This window comes from Pelmatolapia mariae, linkage group LG17, assembly GCF_036321145.2.
Source record: "Pelmatolapia mariae isolate MD_Pm_ZW linkage group LG17, Pm_UMD_F_2, whole genome shotgun sequence".
Taxonomy (NCBI): Eukaryota; Metazoa; Chordata; class Actinopteri; order Cichliformes; family Cichlidae; genus Pelmatolapia; species Pelmatolapia mariae.
The window spans coordinates 24,831,465-24,851,962 of record NC_086242.1 but is presented as its reverse complement, the minus strand read 5'-3'; the positions used below and the strand labels follow the sequence as shown (position 1 = coordinate 24,851,962).

At 39.9% G+C, this 20,498-nt stretch overlaps 1 protein-coding gene across 3 annotated transcripts in view; it reads right to left on the bottom strand.

The window, feature by feature from the left end:
- Positions 1-20,498, bottom strand: part of cdc14ab (cell division cycle 14Ab) — a 35,825-nt gene that overhangs the window by 9,163 nt on the left and 6,164 nt on the right. For 2 of the 3 annotated variants that reach the window (XM_063460447.1, XM_063460448.1), the window contains exons 2-15: positions 19,972-20,062; positions 19,393-19,468; positions 18,328-18,420; positions 16,773-16,852; positions 11,011-11,077; positions 10,595-10,657; positions 9,763-9,850; positions 8,010-8,240; positions 7,252-7,390; positions 4,331-4,511; positions 3,603-3,703; positions 1,269-1,316; positions 1,053-1,169; positions 11-371 (exon numbers count right to left, since the gene is read on the bottom strand). In XM_063460447.1, coding sequence (XP_063316517.1) covers positions 11-371; positions 1,053-1,169; positions 1,269-1,316; positions 3,603-3,703; positions 4,331-4,511; positions 7,252-7,390; positions 8,010-8,240; positions 9,763-9,850; positions 10,595-10,657; positions 11,011-11,077; positions 16,773-16,852; positions 18,328-18,420; positions 19,393-19,468; positions 19,972-20,062 — 1,736 coding nt within the window. The remainder of the gene's footprint in view (positions 1-10; positions 372-1,052; positions 1,170-1,268; positions 1,317-3,602; positions 3,704-4,330; positions 4,512-7,251; positions 7,391-8,009; positions 8,241-9,762; positions 9,851-10,594; positions 10,658-11,010; positions 11,078-16,772; positions 16,853-18,327; positions 18,421-19,392; positions 19,469-19,971; positions 20,063-20,498) is intronic. The other variant, XM_063460449.1, reaches the window with a different exon arrangement.

Genomic DNA, 20,498 nt, shown 5'->3' with positions numbered 1-20,498 from the left:
GAGGACTTACAGGTATGGAGCGGCTCAGGTAGCGTCCTGAGGGGCCCTTTGTTGCACTGTAGGGCCCGGGGCCCCTGTAGGGCCTGAAGTCCTGAGGCCCTGGTTGAACCAGACCTTTTCCTGTAGGGGGCACTGCAGGGCTGCTGTATAGACTGATGTTGTTGTTGACTTCATGCTGTATGCTGCGAGGTCCATTACCATAGCGAGAGACAGATGATGGAGTAAAAGATGATGACGGGGAGCTTAGAGAGAGAGAAGACGAAGACGAGGACGGGGGAGGAAGAGAGGAGTACAGAGTCTTCCTGTCCTTCTCGGTGTCAGCAGCGTACAGATCACTGAGAGAGCTGGCCAATCGAGAGCTCAGATTTGAGCTGAAGTCAGCAGGCAAACAACACACAAACAAATTATTACAACAAACAATACAGCTAATATAATGCAACACGTCTGCTCCATCTGAATTCAAGTCAGTGTAAAGGTGACTACACTGGTTTAAACCGGATTCCTGTTACTTTTGCTTAAATCCGTTTAAATCCAGTTTAAACCTGAAACAGATCAGGTTCAATCAACCATTGTTAAAACACAAGTTCAAAATCAGCCAAGTACTTTTACTAAATGGTAAATGGACTTGTTCTTGTATAGCGCATTTCTACTCTGAGCACTCAGAGCACTCTTTTCGCATCTTCCCTCAATCACCCATTTACACACACTTTCTATCTAACATTCACACACATTCATACTTCACTGCATCAGACAACCCTAAGAGTTGCTGCTCAAGTGCCTTAAAGAAATCTGGTGTTGCATGGGTTAGTATCTTGCATGCAGACTGCGGCAGATGGGACTGAACCACTAACTCTCCAATTAGTAGGTGACCTGCTCTACCACTTCAGCTACAGCCACTAGTACTTCTGACAGGTACTACAGGTAGTGTGTTAGTACTACAGAACGAGAAAGGAGGAGAGTAGTGAGTTCAGATGAAAAGCAGTAGGTTATAAAGGAGGTGATGTGATGTAGGTGAGAAGGGTGTGATGAAGGAGGTCTTTGGGATCACTGACCTCCTGATGTTTGACATTGTTGATGATGGACTCTTCCCGATCCTCTTGGCTGCAGCAGAATTGGAGGATGTCGGGTAGTTGGTGGACTTGAGTGGGGAAGTGGCGCCCATCGACAGTCTGGACACAAACATACAAACGGTGATCAAAAGTCACGATTCCTATGTTCTCGTGTGCACTGAGAAAAGCTGTAATATGTTTGGCTGTGAGGAATTGTACCTGAGTGGTTGTGAGGCTGATCTACTGTGCACATTTATCTCCTCCACTCTGAAAAATGACATCTTTGTCAATGCAGGCTCCGAACAAAACTTAAGACAAGACAGACTACATGCCAGTGCCTGAAAAATCAGCCTGCCACCTTTCAGCATGGGGGCAGGGGAAGAAGAAGGAGGAGAAAGATAGAGGAGGGTTCACTTGTCCTGGATTATAAGAAATACTTTTAGTTCAGTGCCAAGCAGTTTTTCGGGATTCGGAGCGCTTCCTGCAATCAGAACACACACACTTAGGGCCATCCGAAAAGAACCTGTGAGTTACTGCAGTGCAACAGTCTCTCGTAGCTTATTCCTTTAAGTGAAAGAAACCAATTTAATATCTCAGGAACTGCATTAGGATCCCAGGAGCTCTGATGTTCTGTCCACATATAAAGCAATTTGCACACAGCCTTGAAGGTGACGCTTGATTGCCAGTGGAAATTCCAGACTTTGGTTAACTAGGTAACCCTTTAATAAATTTACCACCCCCTCATATCTCAGTCAACAATATCCTTTGCTTTCACTGGTAGTCACTTCAGTTGCTTGTGTGAAAGCTGAGAAAGTTTAACTCAGGTTCCTCCCACTTCGTGTATGTAATGATTATTTTGGCCACTCCTGCTTCATATCACCCAAAGTGGTTGTAGTTGACACAAGTTCTAGAAAAAGTTAACACTGAACTATGAATCGTTTAAGCGTAAATTAACACACCTAACTCAAAGGCTGAACCAGGGTTGTGTCTACACATAATTATAGTAATACATTTTATTTAACAGCACCTTACAAGACACCCAAGGACACTTAACAATAAGAGTAAAAAACATATAACAGAAGAAAGACAGCACGAAGAACACTTAAAAACAAGACAAAATAAACAATAAGTTCACATTCAATATGCACACTTGAACAGACAGGTTAGATAGTCAGAGGAAGCCACCTGGTCAGGCCAGGAATCCATAGTCTCTTTACACCTACAGTTGACACTCTTTCAATGATGAGAACGTACAAATCCTGGACAGGGAGGAACGCTGGTTTAAGCAGAGAGTCAAGGAGGCCATTTACGTGAAAAAGGAAAGACCATCTCTGAATCGAGGAGGGGGCCTAAGGGTACATCTTTCGCCATCTTACAATGCTGTGATTGCAGCCATTCCCCAACTCTCTGTGAATGGTACTCGTGGCCATTGATCAGTGGTTGTTGATCAATGGTCATGAGAATTTGGATATGATCAAGGAACTGACCTCCCAGCCCATTGTTCCTTCAGTGGGCTGGTTTCAGTCATTGTGCAAATGTACTGTTTATAAGCTTGGGGAAACCTGCAGTCAGCTGAGACTGAAGAAGTTACTTGGATGAGTGACAAAACGTTTCTCCCACTGAAAACGCTACATCCAGATGAACAGAATCAACTTTCGGAGACCCTCTCACAAAAATATCATTTATTCATATTTCTTGACCCAAATCGATGAAAACTGCCCAAGATAACACAGTTTAACAAGACATGAAACCGCATTTTTCCACCAACAAGGTGATTCTCAAAGAACTATCAGCTGAATACTCAGCATGCATATCTCAGCATGGCACAGTTCCTGCAATATCGAAATAGTTTCTGGTGCTCAAAGCAATAAGGTACAAGAGACCACTGCACGGCAGGCTTTTTTCAGACGGCCCTAAGTGTGTGTTCTGATTGCAGGAAGGGCTCCCAATCCTGAAAAATCGCTTGGCACTGAACTAAAAATATTTCTTATAAATAACGACAAGTGAGCAGCCCTCTCTCTTTCTCCTCCTTCCTAGTGACTTAAAAGATTTGAGGAAACTGGACATTGTGAAGAACAAAAGAAGAGGTGACAGGCCTAAAGAACCATTTACAGCAGATGAACAGTATATGAAAGTCATGTCTTTAAGAAACAGAAAAAAACAGTAAAGAACTGACACAGAACCTGAAAGTTCAGCTGATCGCGCCATTGTAAGATGATAAAAGTGGTTCCCTTAGGTTCAGAATTGGTTGTTCCCTTTTCACATATATGACCTGCTTGAATCCTTACCCATCTTTCACCATCTTACAATGCTGTGATTGCAGCCATTCCCCAACTTTGTGAATGGTACTCATGGCCATTGACCAGTGGTCATGTCATCAGACTGACCACACAGCCCATTAGTTAGTCAGTGTTGCTAGTTTCAGCCATTATGCAAATGTACCGCTTATAAGTTGGGGAAGTGTGCAGTCAGCTGAGTTTGAAGAGATCACATTTTTCCCACTGAAAAGTTTCAGCTGTAATGGGTGGTACTGATTTGGTTAGGTTTTAGTACCTCAGGGCACTAGTAGTGGCTGGACGGGGGGAGCGTCGGCTCTTTAAGGCTCTCAGTTTGTCTCCCTGAGTCAGGCCCAGCCCACTGTCTGTTTGGTCACCCTGAAACATAAAACAAAAATACCGTATGACAGCTGACATGTTACACTTCACAATGAGAATAAACTCACAATAAATAAATAAATTATGCTATTAACAATAATAATGACAGAATAATCATAATGATGTAAAAGAAAAACTAACGGTAAGTAAAGAATATCAATGAGTGCCTAATACCTGTGATTAAAAGTGAACCATCAACAAATAGCTGATCCTGACCGATCAGCAGTCAAAGACAAAGCTCCTGTTTCCAACTTAATCCTATCATCAAGAAAAGTCTAAGACTAAATAGTCATGCAAAAACACCAATTCAATCTTTAAAGCTCAATACACTTAAATAAAAGCAGGCCAGCTTTCAATGTATAATTGTGCAATATTTTGGGAGTTTGTTGAATTACCTCACAGAAAATTCACTTCTTTGAAATATTGTAATGTGTTAAGAAACACAAAGAGGAAACAAGACTTTTTTTGATAAACGTCACATAATGTGTTTTGAGGATACTGATTATGAATGCTGAAGTTTGAGGGTAAGGACAATTTCAGGTCACATACACAAAGCTCCTTCAATGTGCCTGTTCTGTGTGTGTGTGTGTGTGTGTGTGTGTGTGTGTGTGTGTGTGTGTGTCCTACCTCCTGTAGTTGGTCGGAGCTCTGCGATCTGGACAAGTTGCCGTTAGGGTTTGTGTTGATGTGTGTAGGGTTTAATGTGAGCTCCTCCATACTGGTGATGAGGTGAGGCATAGCCCTCTCCTCCTGCTTGGCTTTTTGGGAATGCTGATTGTCTCCGAGTGACCACAGCGCTGCCTGCTTCCTGTTAATGCAAACACACATATTTTAACTCTCACTGTTAATGCTACAACTGGCTTTCTTTAAAGATCCTGCTTCACAGTTGCTTAAATTTTGTCTCGTGCAAATAAAAAATTTATTTGGATTACTGTTTTTGTTGGATCAAGTTGTTGTCAGCCAGACCCTGGATCTTTTTGCTCTTTGAAGCTGTTGTTTGACTGATTGATATAGCAACAAAACCTTAAACCTATTTGGTTGATCTTAATTCTCTTGTGGGTTTGAAGGCTTATTGGATTGAAGAACCAAATAAACAGGTTCAATATAACTAGGACAAACTGAGCCTTGTTTTAACTAACTTACAGACAACAGGACCCTGAACTGCAAACTACTATATCCCAACAAAACATTAATTTGTCACATTGGATAAAAAAAATTGGTTTTGAAGTGATAGATCACTAATTAACAACTTAAGCAATTAAAAATTTCAGCTGTTTGTTGAGTAGCTGCAGAGCTCAGACTCAAACCACTATGTGCTGATTGAAATCTTCACCACGTTCAAACATGTTTTCACAGAAACTGGCCTAATGACATGATGAGCTGCTCTATACTAGCCTGTAGTAACTTGGTAATCTGCACCATAAAATTAACTTTATTTTCAACAGTCAGCAAAACATAAAAACTGAATATATAGAAGTCACCAGTTAAATCTTCTAAAAACTAAATTTAAAAGTCGACTGACTTTAAAAGTCGGCTGCCCTATCAGAAGGTTTCTTAAAAAAAATGATATTACTATCACAATATTTTCTGTTTCACTTCTTTTGGTTTCTTTCTGGGAGTCAGTGCTGGTGGTCATGAGTATCACACCTTCCATTTACTTTCATGTGCTTCTCACATTTACTAGAATACCGGTGATCCATGATCATTTCCTCTCTTTCATGTAGACAGGGCAGAATGAATGTTACATTAACTTGTTGCACCATCTTGTGGTAGAAAATGGCATTACACAAAACTATGGTTCAGTTTTTTTGTTTGTTTCTGTTTTTTACACTGCACTTATGTAGTAGATACAGTTTCACTTTCACAAATCACAAGCATGGATGGCAAAGTATTTTTGAATGGTGGAATAATACAGACATCTTTTATGACTGTATTACTACTGTATTATAATTTTGGTGCACAAGTTTGAATTTATTTAGGATTTTCTTTAATGCACGCAGAATCAAAATAATACATAGAGGCTCCTCCAAAATTTCTTTAGGAAGTTTTAGATGTCACAGGCCTTTGGTTACTTTCAATAATTAACAGTTCTCTCTCCACTGGCTGTGTCGCAGAATACTTAAAGACAGCCTCTGTACAACCATCATCAAAAAATATGGTCTTGATCCCTCTGACCACAACAATCACTGACCAATCTCAAAGTTACCTTTTATAGTTGCATCATGCAACTGAAGACTGTTTTGGAAAGGCTCTCTACACCTACACCGGAGCAATGTCTTTGAAAAAAACATTCAGGTTCACAGCACTGAGGCTGTGCTTATTATGGTAACATGACATTGTAAGTGGTGACACTGCTGAAACTGTCTTATCTTATATTAGGGAATGGATGTTTGCAATTAAAAAAAAAAAACTCATTTAGATAAACTGCATCCAAGCATCAAGTCCTTCATTTGTCCTTTATCAGTTTATGCAAAATCAGCTGTCAGTAACCTGGGAGTGATATTCAATTCTAATTTCATCTTTGTGAAACATGAACAAGATCACCAGGTCGTGCTACTACCAAGAAATATCACAAGGACAGGATCACTTGAGAAGGAGAATTGTAGATTTACACAAGTTGGGAAGATATTTTTCCGGACCACTTTCTAAAGAACCGTACTTCCCAAGAGCATTACTTCCAAGAATTGTACAAAAGTACAACTTATTTGGATTGGCCGACACTTTGCCAAGGTCGGGACAACAGCCAAGCTCTCACCCTCAGATGACAGGAAACTGGTGGAACACCAAGTTAAACACCAGTGTCCCTATCCACAGTGAAGTGAGTATTGCTTCAGGATGGACTTGGAGGGTGCCGACTGGGGCACTTACTTCAAAATGAACACATTTAAGTTTGACTGCAATTTGCAGCTGCCCACATGGACAAGCCAAATGCCTTCTGCAGAAATGTTTTATGGTCAGATGAGAAAATGCCTGAGCTGTTTAGCCAAAATGACGGGAGATATGTTTGGAGGAGCAAAGGTGAGGGTTTCAAACGTAAGAACACTGTACCAACTGTCAAGCATGGTGCTGCTCATGCATCATGCTCTGGGGCTGTTTTCCTGCCAGTGGTACTGGTGCACTGCATAAAGGGGATATAATGAAGAAGAAGAACAACTACCTCAAAATTATTCAGCTTCAGCCGAACTCAACAGCTAGATGGTTAAAACCTGTGCCCCCAATCTTTTTTTTGTTTGTTTTAAATACTTAAAAGATGTATGACTATATAATCATTCCACCCTGCAAAAAGAAAAGCTAAAAAAACAATTAAAAGCCCAGAATTTCAGTAGCATTAATGCCCATAGTGAGTATACGTAAACTTGACCAAAACTATAGATGTTTGTGGACAAAATATGAGTAAATTTTGGAAGCAAGTTAGTTTGATGCATCATACAACTGAATACTGTTTATCTTTACATCTTAAGAATTTGTTTGTTGTTCTTTCTGAAAGATGAAAACACTCACAAAAATGAAAGGCAGAGATACAATCAAACAAATAATGAGAGACCCACTCCTCTAAGAAGTTCTGCTGGGGTCCAATCACAGAGCCCGGTCTGCAGATCCGTATCCATGCGATGGCCTCACCTGCCGTGAAGCGGTAATGTTTCATCAGGTAACAGCCAATTAGAGTTCCCGTCCTGCCCAGACCAGCTGACAGAAAGACAAAGAAGTGAACCAGTGAGTCAGCAGAGAAGTATTAAAGTAGACTTCAAACAGCCTTCTTGTTTGTTTCTATCACAAACTCTGTGGATGAACACCACTAACTCACTGCACCAACTGCAGATAAGTACCACATGCTAAATGACAATAGACTGGTCATTTCCGTTAAACTTCTAAAGCCTGCCTGAAGGGTCTAGGGATTTGGAAAAATCCCCTCACTTGCTCCAAAATGTAAATATTAGGGCTGCAACGATTCATCCTGCCTGCTCAAGGCTGATGCCAGCCGTCCTATATTACATATAGCCTTACCTGCAGCAAACAGGGGTGAGTCTAAAGGGGGGCATGGGGTGTATTAGATCATATTTATTTCAAGGTATTCATAATACTTTTTCAGATATAAATAATATAAAATACTGTGTTAATTAAATTGTGTCAATATTTTTTAAAGGGTTTTTTTGTTGTTGTTTTTTTTTTTAAACAAGTTCATAAAAAGCCATGAGCCAGTAAAACTGTGAGCCACTGACCAGGGGGGGTTTAGGTTGGACACTGAATTATTAATAATATTAATAAACATCTACACCATCAGAACCAGATAGAGGACAGGACATACCCTTGCAGTGGACGGCCACAGCACCATCTGTATTCTCACATATGTGCAGAAAGCGCCGTGCGATGATGTCGTTGGGTGTGGTGCCATCTGGGAAGAAAAGGTCGTAGTGGCTGAAGCCTGCATCAGTGAAGCGTTTGGCGTCGTAGATCTTCTTGTTAAGACGGATGATAGTAGTCACATTGTGTTTTCTGAAGTATGGGAAGTAAGCCTCAGGAGCATGCAGAGGGTAACCTGCAGTAGGCAGAATGACAACAGATGTCACTTACATCCTTTAATGCTTTTGTTTCATTGGGAGACTAGATTGGCCTGACTTTGGTCAATGTAGTCACACCTGGTTAAGCTGTGATGCCACATCATGGTCATATGTGACATCGTCATTCACTGATGCTTTTACAGGAGAGGAGTATGTGACCCCGTCATACTTCAGACCTATGCTACAACCATTTAACACTAGTCCCCTGGCACCCAGAGATGGGGATAGTAAGCTGTGTAAATCTGGCAAGACTAGCATTGTGGTAGTAGCATCTGCTACTCAACACACTCAATACAAGCACTAGCTACAGCACAGTGTTGCTACTTCTTGTGAACTAGTATATAACTGCAGCATAACAAAGTTCCCAGTGACTGCATTGTGCACTCAACTGTGGACATCTGTGAGTAGCAAGATGAGTTTGAATGTCATCTGACACCATGTCACCCTATTATATAGGATTCCCTAGTTCCTCCTGACAGGAGCATTGCTGAGCCAGCCAATGGGGCAAACTGTGCATTGTATGGCCCATTGGCCACATCTAGTCCCTTGGTTCTTGCTGACTGGCCCACATGAGGTCAATGGTAAATTAAGATTTAAAGTACATAAGTCTACATCATGCAGTTTGCATGCAGTCTGTGGCAAATCACAACACAACTATATAGAAGGCTACTCTTTTTTAATTTACTAATGGATGCATGAAGATGATTGTAGGGTTTTTACTAAAATATGGAATTTTAAGTATTTATTTTCTGTCATCGGTAGCAACATAGCCAAGCGCTTAGTTTGTGGAGAACACAGAGCTGTGTTTCAATCACTATGAGGCCCAATGTGTAGACAGAATACAAGAACCTGACTGTTTGCGAGCAGGAACCGCACAGCACACAATGCACCCGACCCTTACGTCGCCTTCTGCGGGTGGTGGGCCTACAGGAGTGTGGGCCCATGTCCCTTTTCGGGTTGTGCCCGACTGGGCCCTACGGACTATGGACCAGCCATCAGTAGCTTGCCCTCAGGCACCCTCCCTGGGCCTGGCTCGAGGGCAGAGGCCCTAGTAAGCCTATCCCAGGCAGAGTGAACTGTTCCCTGGATCTTCTGCTCTTAGGGGTTTTTGAATCATTCAATTTTCCATGGGAGACTCTACCAGGGGGCAAAAACATTACACATTTCCAATGCCTAACTAACATCTACTCTTACCAGTAACAGTTTATAACAACACAGAATGAATACTGAGTAGAACTGAGTTTATCTTATTGGCACGGACCTCATAATTTGTGTAAATTAAATGCTCACCCCTGCTATACCCCAGCTGAGGTAATGGTATCTGACCTTCTGATGATGTAACTGGAGGTGTTCTAACCCTAAACCCACTCCACCCCCCATTTCCACAACCGACCAAATTGATAACAGACAAGAAAATGATAATATATCCTAAAACAACACACACCCAACTCCCTTGCTATTGCAGAAAAGACAGGCTGCAGTCTGAACACGTTCACTCACCGTTCTCAACTTTAGTTTTAGGATGAGGACCACTGAAGGCCAAAAACTTTCCTGGTACAATCCAGTTCAGATCTCCATTCTCCACGCGCTACCAACAATAAACAACAACAAAAAAAAAACCTTTAGAAGATGTAGTCAAAATTCCATTAAGAGTAAAAAGCAAGCACACACATCAGATTAACAAAGCTAATTACAAGACTATCAATTATTTAGATCATGAATGAATGCTTGCAGTCACTACGCCAGAAATGATGATGAAAATCCTGAATATTTGTCAGTTAAGATTTAATTAATAATGCCCTGAGAGCTGTACTTAATCAAATTAAGAAAATTACAAATACAAGTGGTAGATGCCGTTTATGTAAACAAGGGGAACTTCCTGTATATTTATGTGTATTTCCATCAATATTTGATATAGATAAGAAGCGACAGGGGTCTAAGATGTACCTGTGTGCCAAGCTTGCTTGCTCAACTCATGATTTTGTGCATTATAGTAAGATTCTTTCCATTCTGCAAGGAGTGCTTTTGTCTACATAATGTGAGAATAGTAAACATCCTTTTAGTCTGCAAAACAAACACGCTGAATTTTGTATGAATTTTTTGCTGACTTTCTTTAAAACAAATCTTAATTCATTACAAATGTAGATAGAATTCAGTTGGAGTTACTCTCTTCGTGTTTTGCTTTGATGTCTAAAGTTATATGACTGTCAACCAGGCTCAGATTGTTTTTTTTTGTCTTTCTAAACCTTTCCCTTCTAACTGAATTTTAAAGACTGACTTGATGAAGTAAACACAGGCAGCGGCTGGTAACTAATGATGTGAGTATTCATACCTCATAGTGTTCGTACTCGTCTACATCAAAGGTTTCGAAGTTGAAGAAGCCATGCTGCAGAGCCTGAAACACAGAATGGCTGACACTGTAAACAACTAAAAACTGAGGGCATAAAGATCGGCAACAAAGCTGCATGATGGCTGCAGTAAAGGTCTAGCAGAGCAATAAAATATAAGGGTTATAAAGATATAACAAAAATGTTAAAAATGTAGAACTCAGTACATTACAAGAGTAATTTGAACTATGTAAATGTAATGTGTGTAAACTGTACTATAAACACTAAAAGAAACAGAAAATGTAATAATGCCCACAGAAAAAAGGTAGTGTGGAACATATACTGTGGAAAAAAAATGTCATTAATCCAATAAACTAAGATTTTAAATTCAAGTCCTCAGCAGACGGCATATTGACCTCACCTTCCTGATACCCTGCAAGCAGTCCAACACAGTCAGGTTGAAGGTGCAATTCCCAAAAGAAGCATCCCTGCAGAGATACATATTGTGAAGACACCATACAGCAGCTTAGCCCATATACTAGGAAGCTAACAGACATTACACAATTCAAAAACTCCATTTAACACAACACCAACAAAACACCCTGTCCACTGACAGTGTGGCATTTGTGAGTAGTCCTGTGTAGTCTTTATGTAGGGGTGCACGCCTCCTGGAAGAACAAGTCTCAGTAGGAAAGTTGTAGGAGAGCAAAACAGGTTGTCTAACAGTTTTGGCATGCTAGCAGGATGAGCCTTTAAAGCTGCAGAGACTGGCTGTGATGTGTTAACCCAAGCCAATATTTTAGCTGGTCTGCCTGCTTTGTTTGTCCAACAACTATTTATTAAAGGTTATTTAAATAAGAGAGCTGCAGCTTTTCTTGTCTGATGTATTTTAGACTTAAGATTGAAACGGTCAGTCTTACAATGGATCATTACTGACATGTTTTTTGTTTAACATCCATATTTTACACACTATTTTCCCAGCTGTACTGAAAATGTACCCCAGCCCAAATAAACTGAACCGTTCCACTCTACTTTTCAGCAAATGTCTTTGACAAAGCCATCCGTTGGCAGACTCTTCTTCTACATCCCGAAGAGTGTCTCAGAAAGTTGACTCTGTTCATCCGGACGTAGCATTTTCAGTGGGAGAAACATTTCATCACTCATCCAAGTTACTTCTTCAGTCTCAGCTGACTACCGGTTTTCCCAACCTTTTTTAATAGCACATTTGCATTATGACTGAAAGTAGCACCACTGAATACCAACGGGCCGTGTGGTCACTTTCATGTTCATTAATGACCACTGATCAAAGGCCATGAGTACCATTCAGAGAGTTGGGGAATGGCTGCAATCACAACATTGCAGATGGTGGAAGACGTGTCCCTTAGGCCCCCTCCTCGATTCAGAGACGGTCTTTCCCTTTTCACATAAATGGCCTCCTTGACTGCCTGCCCAAACCAACGTCCCTCTCTACCACATCCTAATCAATGAAAGAGTGTCCACTGGCCTGAAGGTGTGTATAGACTGCGTAGTCTGACCTGATGAGTTAGCTTTTATGTGTTGCGCTTCGCCAGAGGTTGTTTGGTTTCCCCGATGTATAAATCATGGCAATCCTCCTGGCACTTCACAGCGTACACTATATTACTCTGTGTTGGGGGACCCGATCCTTGGGGTGCACCAATTTTTGGCGCAGTGTGTTTTGGGGTTTAAAAGTCACAGAGACGCTGTGTTTAGAGAAAATGTATCTCAACTGTTCCGAGTCCTGACACATAAGGGATTGCTAAAGGTTTTCGCGTATGCAGCAGTTTTCCTTCTTTTATTAATATGTACACCATCGAAGTTTTAGGTGACCATGTCCAGGGGGGTATTCCAGGAAGTAGGTTTAGCTATCAACTCTGAGTTTGTTAACCCTGAGATGAGGGACACTCTGGTTTTCTGTTCCAGAAAGAGCATCAACTTCAATCCTGAATCAGTTACCAGGGTAACACACACCTGCTTGCTGGCAGGTTTTCTTCAGCAAACTGAGTTTCCCTGACTCCTCCCCTCCTGCTGCACCTGAACCAGCTGACAGACATCAGTTCATTTCGTCATTCATGAAGTTGCTATCGGGGTGCATAGGTGAGTCAATTAATTTCCAGAAGTTTATGTTTGAAACAAACACTGAAATCCCAGATTTACACTAGTTTGCCATTTTGTGTATTTAACATGAACACTTTTACAGACATTCTGTCATAATTTATTTATACACAGAATTATAATAATCTCAGAATAAAATATAAGTAGTCTCCATCATTTTAATTGTGACTGTGTGAATATGAATGCACCTGTCAACCTGTTTTTTAGTTAAATGTGAAACAGTGACCATCAGGGAGCCCATCATCTGTTAATGAAGGGTGATATTAGATTAAATTATAAATGCTTACACTGGGAGTTTGTCTTTAAGCATTTTTCTCCAATAATGGCAGAAATAATGGAATTCTCTATTACAATTATTGGAATTGTTCATAAGCAGCAAACGGTTTTATTTATTTATTTTTAATAAAACGGACCTGAGGGCAGAGCCACTCTGGGTAACTAATACCCGAGGTCCATCAGTAAACTGTGTCTGACCCATTTTTCCACATTCAGATATTTAGTTTCTGTTTTCACACGTCTTGTCTCTCTCTTCTTACAGCTGAATAATTACATTTAAAATCAAATGTAAAATTAGGATTTAGTTTTATCTAACGAAAATTCTTATTGGCTTAAATCATGAAAGCAGAGCTGTTGCAATTTAAATATTATATAACAAACTATGAATGAAATGAAAAATATGTTTTGGCTGTGATGATGACAGAGTGGCCCAAACTGATTAAAATGACTCTTCTTCCCTCCTGTTTTTATGGATGAATATTTTGGTCAGCACTGACATGTGTTCATATTCCTCGGTTCATTGGATTAAAATTGAGGCGCTGCACTTTATTTACCCGTTACTAGTGCTGGGCGATATGACGATATATATCGTGTGGACGATAGAAAAGTGTCTATCGTGCCATTTGTCTTCTATCGTTTCTATCGTTTCTAACCCGAATTTTACAAATTATTACATAAAATATATCATTAACCCCATTAAACCGGTCGGAGCAGGCACACTCCGTTTTCCCTAACTATTTTTAAATCCCTGTAGAACTGTAACCACGTAAGGTAGTGCAATAATGTTTTTTTTTTTTTTGCATATGAAACCGTAGGGGTTGTACTTACATCTTATTCCATTAGCTTGCCCTAGGTCACGGTTTTCTTCCACATATAGCTTTGCAAAAATTGCATAAAAAGCACTTCCAGCAACAAAAACATAATATTCCAGACTTGCAGCAACAAAAACATAATATTCCAGAAACAGGCTTTGCTGATCCGATCAGCTGTTCATAACACTTCCTAGTTGGAATATAAGTCAGCGCAACTATCGCATGTCCGCCATTACCTGTCCGAAACCGGAAGTGACGTCACTTTCGCGGAAAATGTAGTTTTTTAAGCTTCAAAGTCTATGTTGGTGTTTTTAAAAGTCATGTTTGACTTTATGCTCTTCTGTATCGTTTCTGGGATGCTTAGAAGTCAAATTACACTGTTGGAAATAGTTTATTTTGATGCACATGCTGTGTTTTTGCAAATTTGCATTTATTTATTTTCATTTATATATAAAAATTTGTGTATCTCAAAAATAAAACTATGAAGACACTCAAAATAAATAAATGTAAAGATAAGCTCTGGCGGACTTGGTTCTATGGTAGGTCTTAAAGGGTTAAATAGCCTGTGCAAATATATTAGTGTTGTCTTCTCACTATACATACTCTGAACTTTATGCAAGAGAAAATAAAGTATAAAAAAAATGATATTTTTCGCAAAGAAACTGTCTTGTGGTTTTGCAACATGGTGCTGCTTTACATGCACCCGGATTTGCGACATACTTTACAGTAACTCAAAACAAAGACTGTACCCTCTCCACTCGCTGTTTACAGACTGCATACTTTCCAGATGACCACAGGTCAGGTGGTATATCGTGATATATATCGTTATCGTGATATAAAATAATTCATATCGTGATAAATATTTTTTCCATATCGCCCAGCACTACCCGTTACCATGGTGAATTGTAGAATCAGGGCTCCGTGATGACGGCTTTCTTTCTCTGCCAACTCTGTTAACTCAGGGTGAACCTAGTCCGTTGATTGGACGGACTCTGATCAGCTGTTCTGGAACAGGAAACTCAGAGTTGCTGATCTCAGAGTTTGTTTTTAACCTCAGACTTAGATGAACATGGTTCCTGGTCTGGATGAATGAATATATTCCACACAGCTGCAGAGTTTATCACTTGTTTTGGTAAGAGGTGGTTTCAGATCCTCAGTGTGCAAGGACTCGGCTTCACTTTGACAGCACTCTGACTGAACTCGTCCACACCATAAATAACAGTGCCATTCCTGCTTAATGCGGCGCTTGTGGTATGCACCATCACATCAAGGCCACAGTTACCTGCTGTAACAGCGTTCCACAGAAACCTTAATTTATACCCACCGTTGGAGTGAGGTCGCTGCTGCAGTATTTTCCTGAACAATAGGTGTCGCAACGCAGGCAATATACCGCCACATAAACGCTGATATAGGAGGAGAAGTCATAACCAAAAGCCAAGACCTTGTCGACTGAATTTTGACGTTTTTTTGAAGAAAAAAAAAAAATAAAAAAAAAAAATGCTCCAACATCTGGTGTGGCAAAAACAGACATGTCATTTTTATTTTAAACATTCTTCTTATTTCTGTTCAGACCCAGACACCCAAGCTGCGCCTCCAACAGATGGCCTCGGTCTTTAGGAGTGGTGTTTGCTGCAGCTGCTTCAGGGGTCTAAATCCTTTATAGCTACAACTTAAAGGAGCTGTGATCAGACACTGAATGTTTCACTACTAACCCTCCCTGGAAAGGTGGGCCCTACCCATCATGTTTAATCCATTAGCAGCCAGATGAGACCTCAAAGCTTCTCATGAGGCCACCAGAAAAACAGCGTCCTCCTCCATTCAACAGCACGCTCGGCTGTTATGTAACAATTCAGTGAGTGACAACAAAAAGTCCTTTATTGTGAGCACACACACTTACACAGAGCTCATCTGCTCTGGGTCAGTCTCTCAGTGACTGTTAGCTGTGGTATACAAACTGCTAACACCCTTCACTTAAACGATAGCTGCATCCCTAAACTTATTTTAGTAAGAATGACTTTTGTTTTATTAATGACAAATATTAAATATTCAAAGGAGGAAAACCACAGGTCTTTTAGAATAAAAGATAAAATAAAATAAGATTTATACACACAATCTAAACTAAGGACTAAAAATGTACCTTACTCTGTGTTCTTGGAAAGCTTTTCGACATCAATAGGAGGACATTTTTGTGGTGCTGAAAACACACATTATGGTGGTGTAGCCATTAATTGTTAAAAATAATAATTCGGTGTTGAATTTGTGTTGAAGTTTTTTTTTTTAGTTTTGTTTGGCTTAGGGTTAGTAGGCATGTTTGTTGACATGACCATAATAAAGTGGTAAAAATTAGATTTGGGTTTTTTTGGGCAAACACTACCTTTCTACTTTTGGATATTCAACATTGTAACAATACAGCTTTGGTTTAATGCCACACAATAAAATAATCCCATCAAAATAAAGAAATTTGCATCTCAATACTGATACCAGAGAAGTCCTCTGAAAATATTTTATTTTATTAAACTTCCACAAAAATAATAATAATGCATTCAAATTATTAGAAACAAACAGTGCTACAGTAGAAAGCAAAAGTGTATAACCAACATATGCTTTCTACTAGCCAAGAGCATTGTAAGGTAGGGGTGGTTGGGTCGCCAGCCTGAAGACAGATCTGTTGTTGTTGTTTGCTTCACAACATTTAACTCAGCTCATAAGAACACTAAATACTATTATTTTTCAGACAAGTCACCATTTAATGTTGGAAATGCAGCACACAAATGGAATAAAAAAGAATTTTTTTTTTTTTTTTTTTTTTTTTTTTTTTTTAAATCAACCTTGTCATTTGTTTTATTTTATTTTTTTTAATCTCCAACTTGAACTGCAAGTTATGGATCTTCAACAGTGCTGGTACAGATGTCTAGTATGGTAAATGTACTTGCTGCAGTAATACTACTGTTGAGAGACTCACCTGAAAGGCAGGTAAGCAGCATTTGAGCCTGAGATCAAAGCTCTGTAGGCTTCTTCTGGGGTCTTCTTCAAGTAAATCACCTGAGAGAGGACAGATATTAATAAAGAATGCATTTAAAAAAAAATACTGAATGTTTTTAAGCAGCTAAAAATTGATACCAAAACAGTTTTGTACAACTTTAGCTATAAAACGGATCAGAATGATGACGGAAGAAGCTGAAGATTTAACAATGTGTTTCAGGGTTTATTTCCATGTAGTGACAAGATAACGGGCACAGAAATCACAGACTGATTAAATGAGGCGACAGGAACTGAAATGTGGAGAATCCAGCAGCATTGCTCACTGAGTCATGAGAGCGTCGCATTCATGAAAATCAAAACCACCTTTTTTGAAACCTGGAAATGACAGAAATGACTACAAAACAAAAACAACAACAAAAAAAACAAAAAACAAACACAGTGATCCACGAGTCTAACGAACACACCAGTCTACCGTTGTGTTTAGCGCTGTCTGCTGCTGTTTTGGGAGTTCCCCCCCCCCCCCCCAAAAAAAAAATTACCTCTGACAAGAAATTCTTCTTTAATACAGAAGAATTTTAAACTTTTACAAATGGCGCCAAATTGCAAAACACTTAGCTCTGTCTCTAATAAAACATCTGTAACTTTGCTCTGCTTCACTTAAGCAGCATCAGGTAATGTTCATATGCAGATTCATGGTTTTCTTCCATTTTTCATCTACTGCAGAATATTTTTAAGGTGGTTATCTGCTATAAAAAGCCAGGCCAGGAAAATCTCCTTCATGTTTTTTCTGCATTTTATTCTCAGTTACTTTGACACAAAAGCATCTGCTGTGATGCTTATACCTCTGAAGTCTCACAAGTGTCAGCTTTGTTTTTATATATGGATATGTACTGATAAATGATCAGAATTACAATATTTCTGACTGAGTCAATATTGAATCAAATCGAGACCTTGTGAATCAGAATCAAATTGATTATAGAAATCAGTGGCAATACCCAGCCCTATTGCTGATGGACAGAAGCATGTGCGAAGTTGATATCCAATAGTGATATCCATTAAAGAACAGTCATAATGAACACATTGAAGATTATTGCTGAGTTTTTGTAGATTTTTTCCCCATTTAACAACATCACTGCTGAGTATTTGGTAGTCTAAGGAGCTTGGAAAGTTTTTGGTACACTTTCTGTCCTCTTTAGTGTTATGCACTTCTGGAAGTAAATTAAGTCAACTTAAATGCCTTAAGCTGAATTACACCTTACATAGTTTGAGATCAAGTGCACCTATTAATGGGCCTGCCCATTAATAGCTCCATTGTGTGTGTGTGTGTGTGTGTGTGTGTGTGTGTGTGTGTGTGTACTGATGTCACACAACTGACAAATTAGTTCAAAACACTGAAAAGATGATCAAAAACAAAACCGATGTCATTTGTTCTTCTTTCCTTAACTTTTTGTTTGTTTGTGTTTGTTAGCTTCACCTCTCCTATGAAAAGCTCTGATTTATACACAAAGATGGATAAGAAGCAGAGATGTACTCACAGCATAGCCACCAATCAGCACAGCCGCGTTGGATCTCTTCCTTTGATCGAAGCTGGTGTAATGAACAATTCGTTTCCTGGTCAGTGTGAATGACTGCCAACAACAATAAAGAACCCAAGGTTAAACAAAGTGGACACGAAACACGAAATTTATAAAGACTAATTTACACCATGGAGCCCTGCTTTAAAAAAAAAAAAACTGACATACATGTAACTGTAGCTGGAATTAAGAAATAAGTGCTTAAAGTTGAGTTTTAAAAACATGTTTAGTGCCATCTTCTGTTAACACGGAACGTTAAGTCATCGGGTCAGTTCGTTGGTTGCAGTCAGACTTAAATGGCTTTATGTTAGATAAGTAGTAACAGAACCAAAAACTCATGGGTCACTTTTGTGCTGCCCCCGGCTGTAAAAATGAGTTTTATGTTATAACTGAGGATATACTGTCCACTTTCACTCTTGCTCTTTAAGCAGTAAGTGCGTCTTCATTGATTGGGTAGCTGCACCGAAACAGTAAAATCCACCTGTTAGCCATAATGTTTAGTTTTGTAAAGCACCTTAAAATTGAGGACCGTTTGGTTTTTGCTTGCACGTCTGTCGGGTAAGTCCTGTAAAAGTTTGAGGCTGCAGTGCACAAGTGAAAGCATGTTTTCTCTCAGTCTGAAAGGAGGCAGGCTCAGGACCACTAAACCTGCTCCCTTTGCGTCAGATCAGTTTCTGCAATTACCACTGTCAGCAGAAGACGTGCTGCCTGGTGTGGGATGAACACGTAGCACAGATCAGTGTTTATATGGGCGTTTTGAGAATGAACATGGGCTGTGGATCCAGATCGTCCAGTCAGCTGGACGTCATGACAAATGACAAGAAGAATGTAATCACTGTGGCAACGTGCAAACAAAAAACAGAGGTTTGAAGTCAGAAGGAGGAGTGGAAATAAGATGACACAATCTCATAGCAGGTTCACTCACTGCCACAGAGTGAACCTGCTGTGAGATGTTGTGTCATCCTGCATCTGTCCTTTTGCATTCTGGGCATTCCTGCACAGGGTGAGGCAGCAGTAGAAACTCACCTTGAGCTTCTTGTTGAGCTTGCAGCAGTATCGGTACAACATGGCCAGGTTCAGAGGCCCAAAGTCTGCGTAGAAGCTGCAGACACAAAGGACATAGAGTATACAGTCAGTCAGACACACAGAAGTCAGACTCCTGCTGGCTGAAAAGGAAAGTGATACAGAGAGTGAAAGTCTCCATTTAAATTCCTGAAGTATTTCTCCTGTAAAGGGGTCACACTTCTCATTCAGCTCTGGACTAATTTCAACTGTCCGAGCAGGACTAACTTCTTTTAATGTTCAGTCAGGACTCTAAAATTTCCAGTCATCGGCATCCAGAAAAGCACTCAGTTGCTTTTATCCCTTTTACTTCATTAAAAAAAATAAGTAAATAAATAAATATTACACTGTTGAATGCATCTCACGTCTTTCACCTACTAAGTGTGTGCCAGGTTGCACGTGCACAGCTCAAATCCTTGGTACACTCTTCAAATACAACATTAAACACACTCGTTGACAAAGCTGGTTCCAATTCCTGGCTTTGCAAGTTGTATATAAAACACACATAGTCAGAATGCAGTGCAGCAAGTGTGATATACTTACTTTTCATACACAAACTCGTCATCAGTGCAGAAGTAGTGTGTGTTGGCTGTGCTTTTGGGTTTACTGCGTAACGTGGCGAAATACAGGCGCTCTGTTAGAGACAGATATGAAAGGCAGTTAGATTTGCTGATTGTGGAAATCACTGCCTTTCCATTGTATACCACAACTTGCTGATAAGTTTTGAACCTTCAACGTTTACCGATAAACACACAGGTCAACTATGGGCATTCTGCTTCTTCTGCTTTTATGTTGCGCTGTTCCTGTATGTCTACAACTCTGAAATGAGGGTTCAGGAAGCTGCTCTCTATGTAAAGCGCTTAGCTTTATTTTTATTTTTTTTAAACCCACAAGAACATTGTAGTGCAACACAGTCTGGACTGATTATTGCTACAGTTTGATCTTCTGGAATTTAACTTCAGAGATTATGCAAGCCTAATAAAGGCAGCAGGAAAAGGAAAGAAAATGGGGGAGAGTGAGCAACATTTTAGGTCCAAACATCTCATTCATTTCTGAAATCCAAACCTTAG